The following is a 21,326-nucleotide window of genomic DNA, read 5'->3' on the forward strand; positions in this document are numbered from 1 at the left end:
AGCTCCCTCGTGGCCATACCCCCAGCCCATCCCACCTCAAGCTGACACTTGGCAATGGGTAGCATATTTTGAATGGCTGCTTGGTGCAAGAACTGACAGTGCTGCGCTACGGGGAGGCAGAGGAGCCTCTCACCTAGTGCAGTGGAACGCACGTGGCGACCCACTGAACACAGGATTGCGACCCACCAGTTGACAACCACCAGTTTAGATTTTCCTGAGTTCAGCTGCGTTTACATGCATTGAGCCGTGTAAAACTAGCCTAAGCGCTCCTAGGATGCAGAAAAATCTTGTTTTTATAATTGCCACTAGACTGAATACAAATAGATGCTGCTAAATATCTAAGTGTGCACTTAGTCATAAGTCATAGCAAAGTATTACATGATTCCAGGTGCATTTAGAAACATAGTATGTATCTTAAAGAAGAACCCCGGAGGAAAAGAAGTTCTTAAGTGCTGATTTTCATCTAGGTGCAAAAATAACAAAGTTATACTCACCTGAATCTCACAGCTGGCTGGCTGTTAGAGCACTCCAGCCTCTCTCCTCCTACGTTCCAGTGGGGAGTGGGGGAATTTATCAAAACTGGAGCAGACAAAATCTGGAGCAGCTGTGCATGGCAACCAATTAGCATCTCTATTCAGTTTGCTCAGTTAGCATTTGAAAATGAGACAGAGAAGCTGATTGGTTGCCATGCAAATCTGCTCCAGATTTTGTCTGGCCAAGTTTTGATAAATTCCCCCCAGTGTATTGAACATGATAGAACCTGAGACCGCTGGAGCAGAGGGAGAGAGAGGCTGGAAGGACTGTTCTAACAGCTACCCAGCTCTGAGGATCAGGTAAGTATAACTTTTTTATTTTTGCACCAAACACAAACAAGCACTTAACCCTTGAAGTTCTGGAGTTCTTCATTTCTGAAAATCACTCAACCTCATAGTTCGAGCCGACGTGTGACAATGAAACTGTCACATGTCAGCTCAATAGATCGGGAAGTGAGCGAACACATACCGGCGCTCGCTCACTTCTCCATCATCTCCCTGCAGTGAGAGGTGACTGTCAGTCATCGCTCCCCGCAGGGATTCCCCCCCTGCCCTCTCCGATCCTCCAGCGATGACTTGAGGAACGGACATGGTGAGTACAGCTGGCTCTGCCTCTAGATAGGCAGAGCCCGCTGTCACTCATGCAGCTTGGTGGATCTCGACAGTAATGTCGGGATCCATCCCGGCTTTGGCGAGGCGGTCAACTATGTGGGAAAACACTTACTCCATAGTTCTCTTTTAATGTGTACATGTGGCCTTGCTGTCATTGTACAGCTGGTGGATATTCCTGTTTTGTCCTGCAAAGTCAGCCCCATCTGGTGGCTTGTGTTAGGAAATGCTAGATAGACTCTAATGTGTATCATTAAAGGTACTACATCAATGTATTTATTTTGGTTTTATGTATTTTTTGCAGATGGAAGATCCAATTCAGCTGAAAGAAGATGGAAATACGTTTTTCAAGGAAAACGATTTTGTCCAGGCTATTGACTGCTACAGCAAAGCCTTAAAGCTTGCTAAAGATAAGAAACTGCAGGCTCTTTTGTATCGTAACAGATCAGCCTGTTACCTTAAAAAGGTGTGTTATAAGAAACCCAAACAAGAACTACAGCCATTCATTCTAATTCTCAATAGAGTGGCTAAAGGATAGAATTTATATTCAACCCAACTCCCGACACAAGAAAAAACTACCCTTGCAGTGGGGCACCCCCACACTGCAAGGGTTAGATGCTTGTTTTTTGTCTAGGTGTAGACAAGAAATACTTACCTGATTGCTCGCTCCAGCAGGCTCTGTACAATTGTGCGATTGGTCACGTGAAGTTTCCTCTCTAAGGTGCTTCCGATTGCAGTCACAATCTAGCCCTGCTACTAGCTCTGCATTGTATGTAATGACACTATAGAGCTGCCCACCACCAGGAGCACCAGGGGCAAGAGCAGAATGCCAGAGCCTGCCATAGCGTGGGTTAAGGTAAGTAATATAGCCTCTTTATCTCCCCCTATACCTAGTTTTTGATACTGTCTGTGTCCCTGTTGGTGGCACAACAGGAAGTGAAGGGAAATATTCACAGCATAACAGAGACCTACAAAAATCTGACACATTCTAACACATCCACACCAAATAAAAAAAATGAACGTTTGGGCTGGACTCTGAAGTTCAACTTTAAACCATAACAGAAGCCCTAGCTACACAATAGATTTGGTTAAGTTAGGTTAATGTATTATTTATATTGACAGATTTTTTTTTCCTTTTTAACAAAAGATGATCCCATTTTGGTTTTAGATAGATATTCTGTGCATATGTAAGATCTTAGCTGCCCTGGACCCAGAAAAAAAAAGGATTTTAAATGACAATTTTACTGTTCTGTTGTCTCATGCAAAAACTTAACGAGGAATTTGTCCAGTTGGATCAATGATCAAACAGACCAGACAGGCTGTGTAAGTAATCAGCATCCATGGGTTCTTCCGGAACACCATGCCTAAGGCAGGACTCTGCAGAAAGTGCAAGGAGTTTAGGCCGCCATTGACATCAAAGGACCGTTAGATATGCAAATCCAACCTCCCTGAGGTATCTATGTGAACCGCCTGGTCCCTAAACATAATTTGTTGTTTCATGAGTGTTACTTTGTGGGAGAGGCAAGCTGCAGTCACGGTTGTCTCGAGTTTATCAGTGGCAGACCAAAACAATTGTTACTGGGTGAGGATTTGCAACCTGTCTAATTGCTTCGCCCTCTGATATGCCTCAACTAGTCCAATGTCCCATAGATGTTTACTCTCAAGATCCCACACCCTCTCCAATTTCAGATGCAGGATGTGCGGATGAGGAGATTGTACAGAAATTGTCATTTCTCACAGTCCTTCATACTGCAAGCTCAGCAGTGCTTTCCTTGCATCTGCTTCTTTCTCTAGTATACTATGTTAATCCTTGTATGCTTATTTTGTTTTTACACTGATTTCAAAAGGGAATGTTGGTGCAATGTAAATAAAAATATTTTGGAATCACGTGTTCATAGGTGCCCCTGGATCAATTAATTTTGTTATGCTGTCGCAAGGAATTATAGATGATATTGGTTCCTGGCAGTATAACTGAGATTGCAATCATTACTGTTGTGTAGTCTGTAGTGGGATGACATGGCATACAAGTCTGGTCTTAGAAGAAACAGAGTAAGCAATGTTGCTGTCATGTTTATGTATTCTACTCATAACTATGTATATACTACTGTATAGACAGAGCTTACACAACAGGATATGGATACTTCTTTTTTTTAAATGTCCAAAGAAAGTGTGAAACATGGATAAACCAAATCTTTACCCTTTCGTTGTGAATTTAGCCTAATGCGTATTGTGTGACTTTGTGCTGACAAAGAATAATCACTAAACCCAGCATCCATTTCCTTTCTTCTTGTTTTAATGGACTGACTTTTTTTTCTTCTCCTTACATAGGAAAATTATGTTCAGGCAGCCTCAGATGCAACTAAAGGTAAGAAGTGTAATAAAGTAACACAATGTTTTGCTAGACTGCCTTATATCTGTAAACCATAATTTCACTAAACATTTGAATTGGGAGATGTAACTAATCAACAGGCCATGATGTAGTGTTAACAGAAAAGTCAAACACTAAGAAATTACACAAGTGTTTTGTTCAATTTTAGCTATTGATGTCGATGCATCAGACATAAAAGCCCTGTTCAGACGCTGCCAGGCTCTGGAGAAACTGGGGAAGCTGGACCAAGCATATAAGGATGTTCAGAGATGTGCAACACTAGAGCCAAAGAATAAGACCTTCTTAGAGACTCTGCACCGTCTGGGTAGCAATATTCAGGAAAAAGTAAGACCAAGACCATACATGCTACAGCACCACACTTTAATACAATATAATGTTTGCCATATTAGTATACTCAAATTACAATGTGGTAAACCTTGTCTAATAAATATATAATTGATAGTTCTACGTATCTTAAAGCAATATATTATGTTTTGCTAGAATGTGCATGCCTAGCTTACTCAACAAAGCAGTGCAAAGAGAAATAATAATGTTCAAAGTAAAGTAACTCAAAACAACCAGTCAGATTTAGGTTAAATAAAAGAAGAAATTGATTGACTGCTATGGGTTACTGCATGCTGCACTTTACACTGTTCTCTACTAAATAAGCCTGAAATTAAATAATCAACATAAATCGTGTGCTACTATCTAATCACGTTGTTCTTTTATTTCTTACTTCCCACAGCTTCATGTTCAGTTCTCCACTGACTCTCGTGTTGAGAAGATGTTTGAGATTCTACTGGATCCAAACAGTGAAAAAGAAAAACGAGAGAAGGTAAAAGAAAAAATTGCTGCAATTATAAATCCCTGTGTTGGTGGCAACATTAATAACTACCAGCACTGGTCCCAGCAACTTCAATAATAACCACCAGCACTATTAAACCAGTGTTATTTAACATCCCAAATGCCTACTACACTGGTGTGAATCCTCTAGCTAAACAGTAACGGATACCCCAAAGAAGTATTATAGACTAACAATGAAAGTGTAGGCTGACAACTGGTTTATGGTAGAGGACAGTACCACAAAGCAGGTTAGATCATGGAGCTGGGCCTGCAGAGTAAGAACCACATGGGAGTACAGTAGAAGAGGGAGGTCTAGGAAGCTGGAATAGATAAAGCCTGGAAGTAGGATCAGGATTCCCTGAAGTAACAGGATGGTCCCATATGAGAGCTGGAGATGTGGGATCCCCAAGAGACCCTCTGATGGCAGTTCAGGCTTAGCTGCATGCTGACCCCAAGTCGTGACGTCTGGGTTCACCCTGTTCAAGCATCACAGACCACAAGTCAGAGGTCTTTAAGAACAGTCCAGAGGTCAGGGCTGATTTTGGCATGGATGGTTGGGAGCAAGGCAGAGTTTGGAGTTGACAGCAGACATGGATAACCAGGAACATGCCAGAGGTTAGGATGGGCAGCAGAAACAGTATAACCAGGAACAAAAAGAGGTCATGACAGGTGGCAAACATAAATAACGAGGAACAAACCAGAGGTCAGGATGGGCAGCAGACTCGGATAACCAGGGCACCAGAAGTCTGTGCACAGGAAGCATTGGGGGATACAGGCTGGCTAGCAGGAAGGTGTACCAGGGGCATGGCAGCTAGCTTCTAAAAGTGATGCTAGGGCAGCAAGCTGTGAGCTGCAACCGAGTTTAGATAAAGTAAGTGACAGGAATGAACCACTTTGATTGACCAAAAGCTGACAGGGGGGAGAAGGGTACAACACTGATTGGCTAAAAAGCTGCTACAACAATAAGCAGGTGGGATCAGGTGATGTCTAAAGTTGCTAGACCAAGAGCAAGGTAGGAACAGAGCACATGTTAGTAGAACTACAACTAACACAACAGCTCAGCTGATTAACTGTGACACATATGTTTATAAAACAACAAGTAGCAGATTAGTTGCCAAGCTGACACAGCAAAATGTAACCCCCCAGCATTGGTGGTCAGTGGTTACTTACCTTATTACATGCTCCCATGGAACTCTCACTCTCCCCAAAGAGGCAGGGACTTTACTTGTACTGTTTGGTTGAAGAATACTGCATGAAACAGTACAGCCTTTATTTTATTTCCCGGGTGCTGGAATATGTTTCAGCAGAAAAATACCGCTGTCACTTTGCTAGCCTCTGGTGCCCAGCAGGTGGCAGACCCAGCCCAGCACATAATGGGCCAGGCACAGAGTTGGTGGGCCACATGTGGGCCATGGACAGCATTTTGGCCACTGCATGCTGTAGAGTCCTAAACATTTGGCTTTGTCTGTAAAGCTGGAAACATTGAATGCTATTGCATAGTCACCTTTTAATGTTTGCACATTCTTTTTGCAGGCTGTCAACAATCTGATCGTTCTAGGCAGGGAGGATGCAGGTGCTGAGAGAATTTTCCAGAACAATGGTGTGAACCTTCTAATGCAATTGGTGGATACCAAAGACCCAGAGCTGATTCTTTCTGCAGTGAGGACCTTTTCCGGCATGTGTACTGGCCACAGGGCAAGAGTATGTATCTCTCATCTTTTGAAGCTTGTAATTTTCCACTTATGTAAATAGCAAGTCGAGATCTGTCAAACTTTATATTTTGTATTGTCCATGGTACATGCATGGAACTTGGTGCCAAAGGAATTTATTATTTATTAGAATGTGTGTCTCCAGTCAAATACATATTTTTTATCTTTGTGGCCATGATGGGGAGCTTTCCCCCCACTTCCTGTCCTGGAAACAACATGTCAGGAAGTAAGGGAAATGTATAACAGGAGATTTTTGAAAGCATGTGGATTTTCCTGTTTTTCAAACATTACATCTTTTTGTACTTTAGGCTACAGCTATCCTACATCTTGTGGGCATTAATAAAATCTGCAGCATTATGGCAGTAGATAATGAAGAAATTGCTATAGCTACATGCAACCTGATACAGAACATTGTGGACTCTCTGACAGGAGAAGATCGAAAAGACCATGGGAAAGAAGAGGCTTTGGTTTTAGGTAAGAACTCTGGCAAATCTGGATATAATATGACTCACATCCAGTTAGAACCAATGTAGCCTACATTATATGCACTCAAGAGAAGCGTTCTAGGTGTTTGGGAACATACAAATAAACAGTACACAGAACACAGCCTCTTAAACTGGCCATACATGTTGGAATCTGAATAGGCCATCTCTGTACAATCCCCATCAGATTCATCAAAAAAAAAGTGAAAACCTGCCTGAACAATCCAGTCAAGGGCCCATGTACTAGTTGTTGGCAAATCTGAAGAAGATTATCCAATGTGTTTGTGACATATATGGTCAGCTATAGAGGTAGTTTTTTCTTTAAGAAGAAACAACGCTTGGATTGGTCGTAGGTTGAAGTATTCTCCAGCTCTCTAATTTTTACCCCTTCCATTGTCTGATCAAGTTTCACTTTGTAATCAAAGATTATCAACTGTTGTTGTATCCTTTATTTTAATATGGTAACTTATGGTTATCTATGTGTTTTGTCTTGTCGCAGACAGCAGGAAGGACCTCCATACGATCACCACCCACTTGTTGGAGATGCTTGTTAGTAAGAAAGTCTCTGGACATGGCAGGGATCAGGCTCTGAATCTGCTCAATAAAAACATCCCTCGCAGAGACCTGAAGAATAAAGACAACTCCAAATCTCTATTTGTGGTTGATGCAGGTAAAAATAAACATTTTCAAACTCTCAAAATAAAGTGAAACTGTGGTTTTAATAAAACATTATACAATTCATCACACTAATTTATTTTTTGTCTCAAATCATTTTTCTAGCTTTTTCTTTCCTTTTTTAGATTGTAGTAAAAGTAACATTTGTATTCTAAATAATTGTTAATTTGCTATAATTGTTTATAGAATTGTATATTTCAAATTAGAGTGCCACAACTAAGAGATAGTTCTTATATTAATCTAATGTTTTTTTTAAAAAGGACATGATTTATTCAAATGTTGAATAAATTAATAACTGACTAAATTAGTTGATGAAGGAACAAAGACAAATGTAAAAGAAAAATGCAATATGAAAACTAGGATTAAAGGAGAACTATGGGGTTAGGGCTTTTCCCCATAGTTCTCCTAAGGGTAACGGGAGGACACAAACTAGCGTCCTCCCGTCACCCTAAGCTCAGTTTACCTCGAGCTGTAGCTCGTGGTATACAGAGACGCCACAGCTGAAACGGATCCCGACAATTATGTCTGGATCCGCCCAGCTGCATGAGTGACAGCTGGCTCTGCCTATCTAGAGGCAGAGCCAGCTGTACCCGCCCCCTCCCCTGTCCGTTCCGCCAGTCAGCGCTGGAGGATCGGACAGGGGAGGGGGGAATCCAGTCCCTCCCCTGACAGAGCTCTGTGCCGTGACAGGATCGAGAAGTGAGCGAACGCCGGTATGGGTTGGCTCACTTCCCGATCTACTGAGCCGACCTGTGACAGTTTCATTGTCACAGGTCGGCTAGAACTATGAGGATGAGTGAAAAGCACTCACCTCATAGTTCTCCTTTAAGATTTATGCTTCAAAATATCATAGGCAAGCTATAATGGTTTTTGATAAATTTTATTTAATTGTGTGTTTTAAAAGTTCTTAAACAAACATTTTATAGCATTTTCATACTAGTTATATAAAATTGCACCTATGACATAGAATTACTACATAAATACTGTCCTTCTCTGTATGTTTGTCAAAGTTTGTACAATCCCCTCTTTTAGCCACCACTAAGGATACACATAGAAAGACATCATAAAAAAAAAACCTGTAAAGGGAAAATAAATGTAACTCTTTGGAAAACCGAGATAGTGAGGTTGTCCGTGATCAGAGTTGAATATATAAAGGAATTTTATTTTTCTGACAGGATTGAAGAAAATTTTAAAGGTTTTGGGGCAAATCCAAGAATTGCCAAATAGCCTCCCACTAACAGTGAATACCCGTTTAAATGCTTCTATTCTTGTGAATAAGCTATATGACGATCTGCGCTGTGACCCTGAAAGAGACAACTTCCGTGTAATATGTGAGGAGTACATAACGTAAGTAAAATAACAATAATTTACAAAATAATTTTAAAAAGTCAGTGATTAAAGCTGCAAATGTTCTTTTGGTTTTTATGATTCCGGTTGAAGAAAAGATTATTAAAACATGAAGGTAAGGGGGCGTGGCCTGAGCATGGCGGCGAGTGGCAGCTAAACGGCTGAGCTCTGCAGACCGGGGGTGATTATCACAGCAAACCTACCAGATACAAACCAATTGTACATGTACCCCAAGGGTTATACATGCAAAGTTTTCTTCTGCTTTTTATAAGTAGATTTTAAAGTAACAGTACACAGTCTTACCAGATAGCATACCATACTGCATCTAAAACAAATCTGATCAGATGTTTAGTTATTTTAAATACATAAGGAAGGGGTTGTTAAACTTTGTACAATTTCAGATCGCCAATGGATTGGAAAAATATGACCCCCATACCACTTTTGCCAGACTTTTGTCATCTTCAACAGTCCTATTGGCTACAAGTATGACTTTAGAAGATATCAATAAGATGTTGTACTTTATACATATTGATAGTTGGGAACAGAATGAATGCAATAAAATCATAAGGATTTTTACCATATTATTAATAGAAATTGGCAAAACACAAATACACAAGTTAGCTACAATCAATATTTTTTGTTTTTGTGAATTCAAAACATGGAATCAAGGTAGTGTTAATGACAATGTTAATTTTGACTGCACTAACTTATCACCTGGAAATACTGGGAAGTGGGAAGACATCTGTGTTGAGTGATTGAATCCTGATTGGTTTAAAACCTTGCCATCTCAATCTGTATTGATACATGTGATAGTTAATCTAATTTAGCAACAATTTAAAAATTATGAATAGATCCAGGCCTGTATCCTCATCCTTTGGTTTCTATACCCCCAGTTGGTATAGATATGGTACCTCCATTTAGCAACCTCTGATATAAGGTATGGTTAAATATGCTTAAAAAATATGTATGCCAAAAGCTATTTGAGATACGGGTGGGCCACACCAGAGGGTACATGGTACATATTTCAAATTGTGAAATATTTCATATTGTCTCTCCATTTTTCTGTCTCTTTCTTTATCCTTATGACAAACATTTGTTACATTTCTCAGTGGTAACTTTGACCCAAAGAATATGGAGAAGAACCTGCATGCCATACAAACTGTGTCAGGTATCCTGCAGGGACCATTTGACCTTGGAAACAAATTGCTTGGGCTTCAGGGTGTCATGGAAATGATGGTTGCACTGACAGCATCGGAAAATGAGATAGACCAACTGGTTGCAGTGGAAGCTCTCATTCATGCCTCAACAAAATTCAGCCGCGCCTCTTTCATCATTACTAATGGAGTGTCTATGTTAAAAGAGATTTACAAGAAAACAAAGAATGAAAAGATTAAGATCCGTGCTTTGGTGGTGAGTATGAGCAGAACTGAAATCATGCCCTTTCTTTTATGCTAATATCTCTGATTACTGTGTCCAGTATGTGACTTCCAACAATCCACAGTATATATAAGTGTAGGTGCTTAACATTGACTCACTTCTAAGAGTTGCCCCAACCTCAAACAGTGCATGCTAGTAGGTGACCTGTTGGACAATTCCCAACTGGGCAGCCCTGAAAGCTAAGACAGGGCCTGCCAAGGTGGTTAAAGGGCACTAGATCCCAGATGCAGGAAATAGTGGCTAGAACTCTGGAGTGCTCTTATCAGATGAGCAGCTTTACAGCTGGTAATGCACAGAGGATGTACTAGGTTCAGATACAGGCAGTGCCAGGTCACAGGCTGGGGTCGAAGCACCAAATTGTAAGCAGAGTCAAAGTCAAGAACTAGTAGAGGTCAGCAACACGTTGACAGTGAGGGACATATTATGCAAGTAGAATCTTGGTTAGAAGTTCTGGCTGGAATTGGTGACGGAGGTAAGTAGCATTCATGACAAGGGAAATCCAAGGGCAGGTCAGACAGCAATCAAGTCAGTAACTAAAATCAGGCAGAAGGTTAAAGATAAGAGATCACGGAAGCCGGGCGGCAGGTGATGACTTGCTGCCCGGCTTCCTGATTGGTCAGGAAGCCAGCTCCATGCTGTTTGGTTGGCTCCATGCTGATTGGCCAGGAAGCCAGCTTCCCAGCCAGTCAGCATCGAGCTAGCCAAACAGCATGGAGCCGACTTCCAGGCCATTCAGGAAGCTGGGCGTCGGATAATGGCCAAAACAGTCTGCAATTTTGAGCAGCTGCTGGATGTGAACTGGTTCTCTATTAGTGTTTCCTTTGGGCTATCATATTGGGCAAGTTTACTGATATGGTCTATGGATACACTTGTTTTTTCGTATTATGTAAGTATATGGATGTTTCTTTTTGTCAGAGAGTTATCCATTTTGCTTGACTTCAGGCTGTGCACAACAGGAGCAATGAGACAAATGGGGTTGATTTACTAACCTTATAAACACACCATGAACGTGTATACACCTCTGTAGTGTGTTCCCTCCCAGCATGATCTATGGGAGGAATCGAAACACCTTTGTAGTGTGTACACACCCAGCAGGTGTGTTGTGCAAAGCCCTGCAATGAATTTCAAGGTAATGTGGTGTAAATTAGCTCTATGTTATGTTGCTTGCGTTGATGAATGCAGGAATGTAAATGCATTAGCTAACCATTTTTGTCTAAACTGTGAAGCAGCATTATATATGCATCATGTGCATGATTTTTCCATATATGGCATTAGTGGAAATATGCTTTTAGAGACTTTTTGGTTGATAAATACGTTTTGCTGTGTGAAAATCACACACACCTGGTGCGTGCGTGTGTTTAGGTTAGTAAATCACCCCCAAATATGTTTTACAAGACTGAAGATCATTTAATAAATTCCTCCCTCTGCAGATCAAAAGTAACTCTGTGCCAATATAAAACATGGCCTTGATCAGATGCAGGTCCATGTGTTTCAAACACAAGAAAAGCCATTATAACTCATACCCTAAGTAATAAGCAACCAGATCTGCACTAGATATATTATTTTGAAAACTTGCTTGATAAATTCCCCTTTAGGTGTCTTATTCAATTTGTTTGACTCTTGATTTGCAGGGTCTTTGCAAACTAGGATCAGCTGGGGGTACAGACTATGCTTTAAGGCAGTTTGCTGAGGGATCTACTGACAAACTCGCTAAACAATGCAGGAAGTAAGTACCTATTTTAAAAAGCAATCCCTATAAAATATCAATCTTTTTATCATTCATGTTTATTCATTGCAAAATATAAGTGTCTGCAGTATAAAAGCTGTGTTAAAGCTGTCACCTGTTTCCAAGAAGACTACAAAATATTTTTCCAATAAAACCTTTTAATATATTTTGTATGCACAATATACTGCTTATATTTATATTGACTTGTTCTAGTTAAATAATAATACTTGGCAAACAGTTGTTAAGCAATTTGCATAAAATCTGTTGTATGTAGTGTCTGGTTGTCTTTTCCATTCTCACCTGCAAAGTGGATGGTGTCTCTTTGTAGGTGGCTATGTAATCCCAGCATTGACATTCAAACGAAGAAGTGGGCAGTTGAAGGCTTGGCTTATCTGACTTTAGATGCTGATGTGAAGGATGATTTTGTTGAAGATGAACAATCTCTGCAGGCCATGTTTGAACTATCTAAGGTTTGTACAGCTATGTGTGGATTGGATATGCTATTTCTTCATTAATAATATTAATTATTGCTATATACAGAGTATCTGACATCTCTGTTTTCACTCATACAGACAAGTGATAAGACAGTCTTGTACTCAGTGGCAACTACTCTGGTCAACTGTACAAACAGTTATGATGTGAAGGAGGCTATTCCTGAATTGGTACAGTTGGCCAAATTCTCAAAGCAACATGTACCTGAACAACACCCAAAGGTAAGTCTTATATTGGAGAATGGAACATTGTAAAACAGATAATGGACAATGCGTGTTTTCTTGCACCCAACTGGGACAACATTTTTAATTTTCTGGGAATTTTCTAACCGAAAAATCCTTGTTACCCAGGGCCATGCCACATTTAGGGCATTACCTGTACAGAATATTCTATACCAGCACTTATTGAATGAATTAAACTAAATTGCAGATCTGAATATTAACCACACTTTATCACAAAGTGGTTCTTTTACTAAGACAAATATTGTTATATACAGTACTTGGTTCTGTCCAGTATCTGGCCATTTGGCTTGAGTCAACTGTCTATTCTATGTTACAAATATATGATTTTTCATATGTGTTCTGCTAGGATAAAAAAGACTTTGTGACCAAACGAGTCAAGAGACTGTTGAAGGCTGATGTGATCTCCACCCTTGCTTGCATGGTGAAAGCAGACAACTCTATCCTTACAGATCAAACAAAAGAGCAGCTAGCCAGGTAATATCATCTAGAACACAAGTTATATTTACTACTAAAGTAGTACAGATATAAATACTAATTTTCTCTATAGCTCATTGGTGCACCTGGTAGTATAGAATTATTAGTTACACAAGCATGTTATATGCATAGTAATAAAAGAAAACAAAAAAGAAAACATCTGTCAAAAGCAAACTGATCAAAAGTACTAATAAAATTGACCGGTAAACCATTATAGTTTCCCTTTAAATGTTTGCAGCAGTTCAGAGATCAAGCTTTGTGAGAAAACAAGATTTGTTTTGTTAAAATTTGTGTTGGAAGCTGTTTCTGTTGATTTACACTGTACTGTTTTAGGGTTTTCCTGGCACTGTGTGAAGATCCAAAGGACAGAGGAACTATTGTTGCACAAGGAGGCGGCAAGGTAAATTGCTATATAACATCCCTCACTATGTATTAAAATGATTCACTTGATAGCTTTTCTTAACTAAGGATGTTCAGCAATATCACCTGTTGCTCCTTATGTTGACAGGCCATGATTCCACTGGCTCTGGAAGGTTCTGAAGTTGGGAAGACAAAAGCGGCTCATGGTCTGGCCAAAATAGCAGCTATATCTAACCCGGACATTGCATTCCCAGGAGAAAGGGTATGTATTGCTAAGGGATCAAATGTCTACATCTATTCTCCTTACCCTGACTGCTGTGTCGGCAAATTACTATTCAGCCTTGCAGATGGAGAGCTTAAAAGGAGAACTATGGGGTTAGGGCTTTACCCCATAGTTCTCCTAAGGGTAACGGGAGGACACAAACTAGCGTCCTCCCGTCACCCAAAGCTCAGTATACTGCGAGCTACTGCGAGCTACAGCTCCTAAGGGTAACGGGAGGACACAAACTAGCATCCTCCCGTCACCCAAAGCTCAGTATACTGCGAGCTACTGCGAGCTACAGCTCGCGGTATACTGAGACGCCGCAGCCGTAACGGATCCCGGCAATTCTGTCTGGATCCACCCAGCTGCGTGAGTGACAGCTGGCTCTGCCTATCCAGAGGCAGAGCCAGCTGTACCCGCCCCCTCCCCAGTCAGTTCCGCCAGTCAGAGCTGGAGGATCGAACAGGGGAGGGGGGGGGGGATTCCCTGCAGGGAGCCGTGAGTGACATTCATGGCTCTCTGCATGGATAGATTGAGAAGTGAGCGAGCACCGGTATGTGTTCGCTCACTTCCCGATCTACTGAGCCGACCTGTGACAGTTTCAATGTCACAGGTCGGCTCAGATTATGAGGCTGAGTGAAAATCGCTCGCCTCATAATTCTCCTTTAAGGTTTACTAGGGTGCATAGGAAGATAACTAAACCGAACTTGCATTCTCATTTTCCACATAAAAATTAACTGCCTACTTTCATCTTTAAATTAATCATTATGGATAAGCATTCTCTTATACAATGACACTGTAGATTGTTCATCCGGGTATCAAGTATTTTTTTCCTCAATTAAATCAAATTGGACCATGCTTTTTTGCCTTCCTTTGAATCAACTGTGGGATCAGGTTCCTAAAATGAAAGTTTTTTTTTGTAAAATAATTTTATTTTCAAGGGTGGAAGTACAAAAACAACATAACTGGTATTGTAGCAATGTATCGGCAAATAGCAAACATACGCCAAAGTACCTGTACATAAACTGTAATATGAAAGTTTTTTAAAATTCATTTTTGTATTATGGATGAAAAGTATGGGTCATTTTCAACCTAACTATGTAACTATACTTTCTTATAAAATATACTTCTTAAACAGGTTATAAATGAATTATGTAACTATTCCTGGGTGAGAAAAGGCTACTATGTAAATATGTGTTTTAGAGTTCACTCTTTATGAGCATTTTGGTATCTTTCCAGGTGTATGAAGTGATACGCCCCCTGGTCAATCTTCTAAACACAGAGAAAGATGGTTTGCAGAACTATGAAGCGCTATTAGGCCTGACCAACTTTGCTGGGAAAAGTGACAAATTAAGGTAGGTATTATATTCTGTAGTTTTGCACCAGAAATCATAATCTCTATATTTCACATCAACACATAAATGCCTCAAAAATTAAAGAATAGTCTCAGATCATTATCTTTAATTCTAGATGTTCATACTGTATTTTAGACATGTAACCCCGCAAAAAAATGTGTTTTGTTTCATTTCAGATCTATTCGTATTTAATTTTTGTTCATTTTTCAGATTTCTGATCCAATATTCGATTTGGTTCAATGTTTGTTATTCAGATTCGGATGGGGTTCTTCAATTAAAAATGAACTCAATTAATTATTTTTGGGGTGTTTTTAAAAAATAATTTTAGTTGGTCATCTTAGTCCGTACTGGTCCTCTGAGTCTGTACTGGTCATCTTAGTCCGTACTGGTTATTTTAGGCTGCAATGGTCATCTTAGTCCATACTGGTTATGTTAGGCCGTAGTGGTCATTAAACATGTAACCCACAAAAAAAAAAATATTTTGTATTTGTGTTTTTTCTTTATTCCTTTTGCGGGATATTAAACGTTTTTAGCTCAGAACCATTGGAGATCAACATAGCGTAATCTCAAATAACATGACAAAAGATCTTCTCATTAATTGTTATGTAGATTCTACGTTTTTTTCAATAGCTTTTCCAAATTGTGTCGTTAAATTCTAAAAGGCAAAATCTGATTAACTAAAGAGTGTTTTATCAATTTTTATGTCTAACATCCTTGAAAATGCTTGTGAACAGTGAACAGTCACATGTGCGATTTAGTTTATTTTTGAATGTAATTAAGACAAAATTTTGAAACGAAAATTCGGATTGTTTCGGTTTTGGAAATTAAGAAATGCAGATGCATGAAAATTTAATGAAATTCATCTGAATTTCCATTTGGAGTTAAACAAAATGTACATGTCTACTGTATGTGTGTCAGTGATTGCTGCACATCATTGTAATACATACTGTTCTGATGCATAAAAGCAGGGTTTGGCCTTCCCTGCAGCAGTGACTTTTTTTCTCTAGAATGACAATTGGCATGAATACTTAGAAAGAGAAAAAAAGTTCCTGATCAAGCAATATGGCCTCCCTGCATTGATTGCTGGTTACTTTGAAAATTCACCAACTGAGATTTTGGAAAAGGCTGAAGTGCCAGCTTAAAGGAGAACTATGGGGTAAGTGTTTTTCCCCATAGTTCTCGTAAGGGTCACAGGCGGACACAAACTAGCATGCTCCCGTGACCCAAAGCTCAGTATACTGCGAGCTACTGCGAGCTACAGCTTGCGGTATACTGAGACCGCCACAGCCGGGACGGATTCCGACAATACTGTTGAGATCCACCCAGCTGCGTGAGTGACAGCTGGCTCTGCCTATCTAGAGGCAGAGCCAGCTGTACCCCTCCCCTCTGCAGGCTGTGAACCCCTCCCCTCTGCAGTGACAGTTACGGCTCTCTGCAGGGACATGATCGAGAAGTGAGCGAGCAACAGTATGTGTTCTTTCACTTCCCGATCTATTGAGCCAACGTGTGACAGTTTCATTGTCACACGTCGGCTCAAACTATGAGGATGAGTGTAAACCACTCACCTCATAGTTCTCCTTTAAGACTTAGGTTAAGGTTAGTTATCAGGACATTTTATTTTACCTGTTTTCAGCACTGAAAGCCTCACACCATCAATTATCAGTGTCATGTTTTTGATGTCGAAAAAACCTACATACTGTCTTTTATAACTGCCCCCTGGGACGTTTTTTTTCAGAGTTATATCAGGCACATCAATCTGGTTGGAGGCCCTGAGGCAGATCAAAACTAATCTAGATTAATGTTATTTCCCTGCAGGCCTGGAATAGCTTTCAAATCCCCCATGAAAATCTGGCACCATAAACAAAATGATCATCCCGCATAATGTACACAGAGTATGTCCAGTATGAGGTTTATTACTTGATGGGTAACAAAAGTAAATTCTATTCTATTACTGTTGGAAACTAAATCTGGTAATGTATTAGTTTGGTACCAAGTGCAACTATTATTGATTGATTTAACTCCTAGATTAGACAAGGAACTTGTCTACTCCTTAGATTAGACAAGGAACTCTGCTAGGTGCTAAAAAAGTTCACGTTTAACTTAAAAAAAAGTCTGCCTTCACAAACAGTAAATAGTGGGAACTGCTAAGAATGCTAAAAATGATGAAATAGTTGAAAAGGAATGTTCTACATAGCTAAGTGATCTTTTTTAAATGTTTATTGTATAGGACAAAAATCATTAAGGAGAAGGCCCTTCCTGAGATAGAGAATTACATGTTTGAGGATCATGAGCAGATCCGTCAAGCTGCCACTGAATGCATGTGCAACTTGGCAGTAAATAAAGAGGTAAGTGGGAAAGACATGCTTTACTAGCAGCTAGGGCATTAATCGCTTCATGAGTATGAGTTGTAATCTTTGTGGAGGGAATAGGAATGTACTTGGAATAGCATGCATAATACAAGGGTGGATACTACTGTGGGCTTTCAAGTTAATACTGATGCCAATTTAATATAACAATGCTGGAAACATACACCTGTCCAAACACGTGGTTATTGATGAGGGTAGTGTAAATATTTATTTCTTGGTATTTTTGTAGTCTCTTAGTCTTAAACGCAGTGCTCATGCCTCATTCCAAACTGAATACACATTTGCAGGTAGAATCAAGAAGTTCCAAATCCTTAGACTGACAAGAATTAGCAATTATCTTTTATTTAAGAACACAGTGGCACATCATGCAACTTGTCTAGGTTACCCTGCTCTTTAAGTACTGAAACATTGCATTGTGTACCGCTGTGTTCTTTAATAAAAGATAATAGCCTTAAATAGAACTGAAGCCAAAATGTTTTGAGTTAGATTTAGTTTAGTTTAGTGGATAGATTATGGGAGGGTTCTAACCCCTGTGAGCTTTTTTTCCCATCTGTGTCCTATTATGGAGATTTCTCTGACTGCTTTTCCTGACTTCCTGTCATATAGCCACAATAGGAAGTGAGAGGAAATCCTTTCAAAGAAAGGGAAATCCCTGGTAGTCAGCAGGGTCACCAGAACTAGTGTCCGCATTGGAAGATTTCCCATCTATTGCTGTTCTGATGACAACCCAAAATTTGGGATTTCCTTTCACTTTCAGTGAAAACAGTCACCAGGACAAATAGAGAGGGTGAACGGGTGTTCTAATTCCTCTCCACTCTATTCAAATTTAAAGAAAAAAGTTTGGGCTTCAGTTGCACTTTAGAGAGCTTCATGGTGTTGAGACTAATATGTTTTGACGGTAATCCTAATTTCTTTCATAGTATTGCTCTGCATTAGCACATCATCTTATTGCTTTGATTTTTTTAATGCATATTTATTTTATCCATGCATCTCTTTTAGTTTACAAATAATCTATACGAGATATGAACTGGATGCTCCGGTGGAGTTTCTAGCAGGTGCAATGCACACCAATAGAAATAAACCTTTCTCTTGAGGGGCTTTTACACTTCTTTACACAAAGTGTAAAACCACTTTACAGTTTTAATTTATTTGCAAATAAAATACAAAAATCTCCATCAGCTTTAGTTTGTGGTGTCATTCATGTAGATCCAGGAAAGGTTCTTGGCAGAAGGAAATGATCGTTTGAAATTGGTAATATTGTTGTGCGGTGAAGAGGATGAAGTGAAACTGCAGAGAGCCGCAGCAGGAACCCTAGCTGTTCTGACCACAGCCGAGAAAACGCTATGCCACAAGATGACACAAGTGGTAAGCACAACTCATCGCAAGCTAACATTAAAAAACCTTATTTATATGAGAGTATATGGAATTTTTTACTCACAAATTAACTTAAACAGGGATGATTAATTTGTTAATAGACCAATGAGAAGCCACGCTACTCAGAGATCTCCTTCAGAAAAAAAATTTGAAGGTAATTTCGAATGCTAAAAAAATATATACAGAAATAGGAAATCTAATTCAATAATCATGTTTAACATTTAAAACAGAGAACATGCTGACTAAAGTAAAAGCTATCTTCAGGGTAATATCTGTCTGCCATAGCTAACCTACTTCTGAAATTCTACCTACTTGGCCATTATGCTGACCTAGTAGCATCAATACTTTCAAAGTCACTGACCTGGAACAATTATTGAGATCAGAAAAGTCAGAGTCAAATCAGTGGTTATTATCTGTGTACTTTTTCTGGGTAAATGATACACAGAATTGAAGCTTACGGGTCAGCATAACAGGCAGGCAACTAGCATTTGGAGAAGGAAAAGGTGCCCTTTAAATGTATAGCCCAGGAGTGTGTATTTACTTTCATGGGCCTCAGTTCTTCGGTAACTTGACTGCAACTATTGCATAGCTTCACACTGATAGTCCATGGTTTAGCAATGATGATATCACCAGTGATTATATGTTAAGTTAAGATATCAGTTAAGGGACCTCCGCATGTCATGAATGGAGAAAATGGAGAGACATGGCAGAGATCACTGGAAGAATTTATAAACACAAGGGGGGGAATTTATCAAAACTGAAGCAGACAAGATCTGGAGCAAAATTGCACGGCAACCAATCAGCTTCTATCTCTCATTTTCAAATCTTACCTGAGCAAACTGAAGAGAGATGCTGATTGGTTGCCATGGGGAACTGCTCTAGATTTTGTCTGCTCAAGTTTTGATAACTCCCCCTCAGTGTGTTTTGACCACTTGGGACCATCCAGCAATGGAGTGGGAATCTCAAGTCTTGCTAATGACTTTGTTTTTTGGGAATGTTGGGGCACCTTATAGTTCGGTTATTCATTAAGCTGGTAAAGGTTTTGCCTTATAATAGTAACTTAAAGAGGATACACATTTAGTTGAATCCTATTCTCAGTGCATCCTCATGAATATTTGTAGTGATGGGAAAAAAAGGGTATTTCTGACCAGGTTTGCTGCCCAGTGCACTTAGGTCCCTTTTGGACTGCGCAGTGGTATTTAGAAACACTGTAAAACTGCTAAAACAGTAAAACAGGAAAGTGAAGGCTGTTAGATCAGTGTCTATCTGACAGGATTTCTATTTGTATAAACCATTTATATATGTATACTTTTTTAGACTACACAGTGGATGGAGATCCTGCAGAGACTTTGCCTGAATGAGGACTTACAGATTCAACACCGTGGAGTTGTGATTGCCTACAACCTGATAAATGCTGACAAAGAGCTTGCAAAGAAGCTTGTGGAAGCTGAAATGCTGGAGATCCTAACTGTTATTGGAAAAGAGGAGAAGAATCCAAAGAAGGAACACATTATTGCTGTGGCCAGGGAAGCCCTGGTCAAATGCTTAGATTATGACCTAATTAAGCCTGTTTCTTGAGTGCTCATATAACACAAACCCAGTTAGAGCTGCATTCCTTTTGTATGAATGGTCGAAATGGAGTAAGTGTACACTTGGTCATTCTGTTAGTGGGCAGGTTCACACCATTTTCCGGACCAGATCTGGCCTGGAAAATGGTGTGAACCTGCCTGCAGTTCCAGTGCATTCCAGACCAGACAAAATGAGACAAGCAGTATTTGTCTGGTCTGGTCTGGAATGGACTGCGCTGGTGTGAACAGAGGCCAGAAATAGCATAGGGATACATTAGGATGCATTTTGGGTCCGGAAACAATCTTGTCTGATCTGGAGATGATCTTGTGTTGGGATGTGAATGGGCCTGAGGCAGCAGCTAAAATGGCTTCCCTCATTAAATACTATATAACTAAAACAAACATTAATACAATTGTTATTGAATATTTATCCTTCAAAATATGGATGTTATGCCTAGCAACAACAATATGAGCTATATTTATAAAGCCGCATATGTAATGTTCTCTAAACATTTACTGCAGCTGTACCTTCCTTATGCATGTGTTTTAAAATACATTGATTGAGTCACCAGCAGTTAGGTGAATGTTGCATTCAATGTTTTATAAATATACCCCTATGAGTTTGTTTTTAGTACAATGATTCTATTTCACTCCTCAGTGCAGAGACACCTGGCTTATACAGCTTTGTGGTTATATATGAATCATGTCTCATAAGTAAAACAGTTGCCATGGGACAGCTGTAATTGGACTTTTCAGTTATGGTTAAAGGACAAGTTCACGTTTAGTAAAAGCTACAAGTCTACCCTCCCTATTCACTTAGGGGGTTATTCACAAAAGGGTGAAGAGTTTGGAGAAGGCAGGAGAAGTGAACAATCTAGGACAATATACCTGATTTGGAATAATCCTCTAATTCAGCTCACTTTCCAGTTCAGCTATGTTGTCCTAGATTGTTCACTTCTCCTGCCTTCTCCAAACTCTTCACCCTTTTGTGAATAACCCTGATAATCTTGCAAATGCTCGGCCAGCACTGAAAAAGATTTAGGCCCAGAAGATGTAAACAACAGAGGGGTCTGACTGGTGGTTTTATAGGTTAGTTTAAGTATA

At 39.8% G+C, this 21,326-nt stretch overlaps 1 protein-coding gene across 1 annotated transcript; it reads left to right on the forward strand.

The window, feature by feature from the left end:
* The first annotated feature begins 1,431 nt into the window (after positions 1–1,431).
* UNC45B (unc-45 myosin chaperone B) lies at positions 1,432–20,232 on the forward strand. The gene is made up of 19 exons (XM_018561464.1): positions 1,432–1,608; positions 3,471–3,507; positions 3,680–3,855; positions 4,256–4,345; positions 5,887–6,054; positions 6,371–6,536; positions 7,044–7,214; positions 8,395–8,566; positions 9,676–9,976; positions 11,635–11,729; positions 12,058–12,199; positions 12,302–12,442; positions 12,810–12,937; positions 13,271–13,337; positions 13,446–13,559; positions 14,799–14,914; positions 17,142–17,259; positions 18,487–18,645; positions 19,972–20,232. Exons 1-19 carry the CDS (start codon positions 1,432–1,434, stop codon positions 20,230–20,232), a joined length of 2,799 nt encoding a protein of 932 aa, XP_018416966.1.
* The last annotated feature ends 1,094 nt before the right edge of the window (positions 20,233–21,326 follow it).

Source organism: Nanorana parkeri, unplaced genomic scaffold (assembly GCF_000935625.1).
Source record: "Nanorana parkeri isolate BGI_ZX_2015 unplaced genomic scaffold, ASM93562v1 scaffold525, whole genome shotgun sequence".
In the NCBI taxonomy this organism is placed as follows: Eukaryota; Metazoa; Chordata; class Amphibia; order Anura; family Dicroglossidae; genus Nanorana; species Nanorana parkeri.

Excerpts from the sequence above, each read along its gene's own strand:
- UNC45B (XM_018561464.1), top strand. The coding sequence starts at position 1,432 with ATGTATTTTTTGCAGATGGAAGATCCAATTCAGCTGAAAGAAGATGGA. Across the intron at positions 13,560-14,798 it reads TTGCATTCCCAGGAGAAAGG|GTGTATGAAGTGATACGCCC; the intron begins GTATGTATTGCT and ends GTATCTTTCCAG. Across the intron at positions 17,260-18,486 it reads ACTTGGCAGTAAATAAAGAG|ATCCAGGAAAGGTTCTTGGC; the intron begins GTAAGTGGGAAA and ends TCATTCATGTAG.